Raw genomic sequence first — 5,000 nt, 5'->3', positions numbered from 1 at the left:
ATTTTTAAAACATTTGAGTTTGCTACTCAGAGTCTCAAATCACTTCCTACTTTGTGTTTGATAATTAAAGAAAATCAACAGATGAATTACCTTCTCTATTTTTTTATTAGAGAAAAAGCTTTTCCTTGTCACAATTATGACTTTCAATGAACAATGCAATGATCGATGCAGCTTGCATTTCATCACGAAATGGATGTATAAAAAAAAAAAAAAAAAAAAAAAAATATTTTTTTTATTAAAAAATCGATTATGAACTTTTCTGAATCGAAACAGAATCGTTCTAGAGAGAATCGAGAGAAATCGAAGAATCGATTTTTTTCCCCCACCCCTAATGTGATGCCCATGTCAGACAGTCCCAGTGATGTCTGCTTTACGCATGTTGAACAAACCGGTGAACCTGAGTCAGAGTGTTTGGAGGCAGACCTCTATGGAGAATTAGAGCTTTTGAATTTTGACTTTCTGTACACACAAACATGGGGAGGAAAACCTTAGAAAAAATGGGCTTCATTATCCCAACTCAAACGATACAAATTAATGAATGATTTGTTGATTGATAAACAGGTTGTGTGTTGTGAATTTAACGAATCAAATCGGGGCCACTGACAGCTAATTCCTGGGCTGCCTTTTTGTTGCCAGTGTGCCCCTGTGCTCTTCACTTGTGCAGAGCTAACTCAAACGCTAAAGACACGCAACTCTCCAGGCGGCTTTAGTACTGAGAAACTACACTTCTCATCTGAAACATCTAAGAATAATTGATCTAATGGGGGAACTTAAAAGCCGTACATTTGCTCCCCCCCCCATATACACACACACACACACACACACACACACACACACACACAACTATCCTCTAACACACAGCCTGCATCCTCTCACTGGGGGCTGATTAAACCCCCCCCCCCCCCCCCCCACCCCTGCCTTATTTGCCCTCGTATCGTGCAGAGAGTGGCCAATTAATCTTCCATATTTCTGTCAGCATGTGCGCGTGTGCGTGCGTGTGTGTTTGTGAGTGTGTTGTGTGTGTGTGTGTGTGTGTGTGTGTGTGTGTGTGTGTGTGTGTGTGTGTGTGTGAGCATGTTTGTGAGGCTGAATTCATGTAAGGTACTTCCTAAACTCCATTTGAACTAGTCAATCAGAGGCAGTGCGAGCCTCCAGACCTCATGAGGACTAAACTAAGTGAGGTTATTTCTGCAATTAAATTTTCTGGTACACCCAGACTTTCAGTATCAGACCATCAATTGGTGCATGAAAGGACTCATGCTGCTGCACTGCACCATGGGATTTGTAGTCTCTCTTATGGACACACTTTTAGAAACAGCCTGAGTGTTGGATACTGAATGTATCCTGTAACAGTAGAGATCAAAAAGACCTCGAGGGGAATGGAGACGCTGAATGATAAAGGGCTTCTTCAAACATTTGCCTTTACAGACTCTTTTTCTCTTGTTTGTAGATGGAGGACAAGGGGTTAAGCAAACCACTATGTTTACATTCAATTCAATTCAATTTGATTTATATAGCGCCAAAACAATAGAATTGTCTCAGGGCGCTTTACAGAGCCCAGTGCCTGGAAGAATACATGTATTCTACACAAGAATACATGTATTCTTTCACCACTGAAATACTTTTAATTTAGGATCTGGGCACTCTAATCAAAGCAATGTACAATACAGGAACATGTTATCAGTAAGCGTACTACTCAGATTCATTACATGATTTTACCATAATCTACAGAGTATAATTACCTTGCCATGGCTAGTCCATTGCAAGATATTATCGTAATGTTCAGAGTGTATGAACCCAGCCCTGGTGTGTGTGTTTCAGACCTACCTCTGGGACGCTCCAGCCCCACCCCATTCTTCAGGCACCACTGGACAGGCAGGATGCCCAGCGAATCAGCACGGCACACAACGGAGTTGGGCGGGGCTTCAGCGGTGAGGTCATCCACAGTGACCTGGAAGTAATGCTCACTGTACACCTGAGATGAAGGAAGAGATGGGGGTCAGAAAGAGAGTGATCAAAGGAAGAGTTAGAGAAAGAGAAGAAGAGAAAGAGTTGACAGCGTGAGAGAGAAAGAGAGAGAGAGAGAGAGAGATGATAGTCAGAGGAGAGAAAGAGAGTGATGACATGTATGTGTATGAGATAGAGGAACAGAAAGAGATGACAGAGAAGAACCAGAAATGACACACCGTGAGAAAGGGAAAGAAAAGACCGAGAACGAAATCCACAGAAACCTTCAATATGTGCAAGTATTTTTCACACAAACACACAAAAATGCACCGCTAACTCTCTCTCTCTCTCTCTCTCTCTCTCTCTCTCTCTCTCTCTCTCTCTCACACACACACACACACACACACACACACACACACATACAAGACATACACTTACTCATACAAACACAAATTTCACATACTGACTCAAGTAGACCAAATTGTCACTTCCCCTTAGATGAAGAGAGGTGTTTGGAGACTGAAAATAACACACACACACACACACACACACACACACACACACACACGCACACACACACACACCCACACACATCTGTGCTTGTAACTTACTTTTGTTACAGACACCGGACAAATATGAATAGGCTCCTGTGGTGATACCATCTCAAGCTTCATTCCAGCCTTAAAGGAGTGTTTATGCAGGTCCGCATGGTCCTAAACACACACACACACACACACAAACACAGCGTGAGAAACAGCCGGACCAGCCTGTTCCACCAGACCTCTTTTCATGTTGCAGGCATCGTTACCACAAGGCAGAGAAAGAGAAGGAGTGAGTGCAGTCACGTGTATGTATACACACTCATATAGACTGTCAGTCACCATAATGCATTATGAATACTTTATAAACATTTATAAATGTGTTTATAATGCTTTATGGATAGCTGGGTTTAAGGAAAGTGTCACTGAACTTTCGAACACATTCAATAGCACTAAGCAACATCCAGGGAGAGCTTCTATCCGTATTCACAACATGGCATAAGGGGAGTGCACTGGAATAAATAACACTCTCCTCACCTTGAAGACCTCCAGCGGGAGTGGTCTGTTTTGTGACTCCGCCTTTGAACTGTCCAAGGCCTCCTGCCATTGGCCAGCTGTCTTTATGTCACTGAGTTCTATACACATACCACAGACAGACACATACACACACACACACAATCAAACATGTGCGTGAGAGCACACGCACGCACACACACACACACACACACACACACACACACACACACACACACACACACACACACACACACAAGCAGAGTATGAGAGAGAGAGAGAGAGAGAGAGAGAGAGAGAGAGAGAGAGAGAGAGAGATATCAGTGCTCAAATAAAGGAATTCCTCAATTTGTTTTTTAAACCAATATTTCACTTTGACCTGTTTATAGCTGGTAAGAACAAAACATTAAAATGTTAAATAAATCAGGGCTGCTGCTTGTAGTTGCTGTTGTTGTATTTTGCTTATTCTTCTTTCCAAAAAAAAAAAAAATAATAATTCTTCCAGGTGTCACGTTGGCAGTTTTACCTGCACATCCTGCCTACAAATCTTTTCATCTAAGCATGTGTGTAATGTGACTCCTGGTGGGTATTCCAAGTACGTGGTTTACAACACCTGGCAACCCTGGGCAAGTTCACTCAGGGTAAGAGCTAAAGCTCCTGATACAACAGAGGAGCCCGATGGCTTCATACATGAATGACCAAACTACACCAGAATCCCCTGCGGATAAAAACATGAATGACCAAACTACTCCAGAATCCCCTGCAGATAAGAGCATATTTGACTGAACTACACCAAAATCCCCTGCCGATTAGAGCATGTGCTAAATTAGTATATATATACACAGTGAACAAGACATTCTTGTGTTGCAGGTTCTGCACACTCATTTATCCATTAAACAAGCTTCTTCCTCTCTGGCTAGTATTTCCTATAGTCAAATTTCATGACAGAATAATGCAAATGGTTGTGTGGGTGTGTGCATGCATTTGTGCTAGTGTGTGTGTGTGTGTAAGTGTGTGTGTCTGTTTGTGTGTGTGGGTGTGTGCATGCATGGGTGTGTGCATGCATTTGATGCATTTGTGATAGTGTGTGTGTGTGTGTGTGTGTGAGAGTAGGAGTGTGGTATATGTATGTGGGGGTGTGTGTGTGTGTGTGTGTGTGTGTGTGTGTGTGTGTGTGTGTGTGTGTCTGTGTGTGTGTGTGCGTGTGTGCGTGTGCGTGTGTTGGGGGTGCTGGGGGATATCTTTGTTTATTCATAAAGTGCAATGGTCCATTATCCCTCAGTAATAGGAAAGCACAGATACCACCCTTCTCTTTTCCCCTCTTCCCACCATTTTTCTCTCCTCTCCTCTATTCAGTTTTCATTCTCTCCTTTCTTCTCTTTTCCTCTATCTTCATTCTCTCCATTCCTTCCTCCATCACTCTCCTCCTCCTCCTGCTCCAGTATCTCATTGTCTCTGTGTCTGTTTGTTTTTTCTCTGATCCCCTGCCACTCTCTCTCCTATTTCCTCCTCCCTGCCGCACCTCTACACTCCTCTCCTCTATTCATCACCCTTTCCTCCCCTCTGCTCTCCTCACATTATTATTGTTTCCTCCCCCTGCCTCCTCTCCTCTTCCCCTTTCCACCTCTCCTCTCCTCTGCTTTTCTCCCTTTTTTACTCCCCTTTCCACCTCTCCTCTTTTCTCCTCCTCTCTCCTGCTTTTTTCCCTCTTCTCGTCCCCTTCCCTTCTCTCCTTTCCTCATGTCCTCTCTTCTCTTCTCTCTTCTCTTCTCTTCTCTTCTCCTCTCAGGTCTTGATTGTTCTCATTATATGCCCCGCCCCTCACCTTTGGGTGGCTGCAGGGATAGGTTGTTCTCTAAAGCCCAGCCTATGGGGCGGAGCCTGGTGTCCAGGTAGAAGATCCAGGCGTCGTGTGATTGGTCGTCCAGGCCAGCGTAGCGAACGCGGAGGCGTCCACCCACGTTCTGTAGGACCCGAGCGGGCCAGTAACAGCGCGGCTCA

General features: G+C 44.0%; 1 protein-coding gene across 3 annotated transcripts in view; it reads right to left on the bottom strand.

Annotated features, from left to right (window-relative positions):
• The window catches only part of sfmbt2 (Scm like with four mbt domains 2), a 48,877-nt gene that overhangs the window by 11,820 nt on the left and 32,057 nt on the right, over positions 1–5,000 (bottom strand). For all 3 annotated transcript variants that reach the window (XM_031582445.2, XM_031582444.2, XM_012825392.3), the window contains 4 exons: positions 4,825–5,000; positions 3,024–3,121; positions 2,559–2,660; positions 1,828–1,975 (listed from right to left, as the gene is read on the bottom strand). The exon at positions 4,825–5,000 is cut by the window's right edge and continues 68 nt beyond it. In XM_031582445.2, the coding sequence (XP_031438305.1) occupies positions 1,828–1,975; positions 2,559–2,660; positions 3,024–3,121; positions 4,825–5,000 (524 nt within the window). The remainder of the gene's footprint in view (positions 1–1,827; positions 1,976–2,558; positions 2,661–3,023; positions 3,122–4,824) is intronic.

The sequence above is a fragment of the Clupea harengus genome, chromosome 16 (assembly GCF_900700415.2).
Source record: "Clupea harengus chromosome 16, Ch_v2.0.2, whole genome shotgun sequence".
Lineage (NCBI taxonomy): Eukaryota > Metazoa > Chordata > Actinopteri > Clupeiformes > Clupeidae > Clupea > Clupea harengus.
Note: the sequence above shows the minus strand (reverse complement) of the source record. Positions and strands in the feature narration are given on the sequence as shown.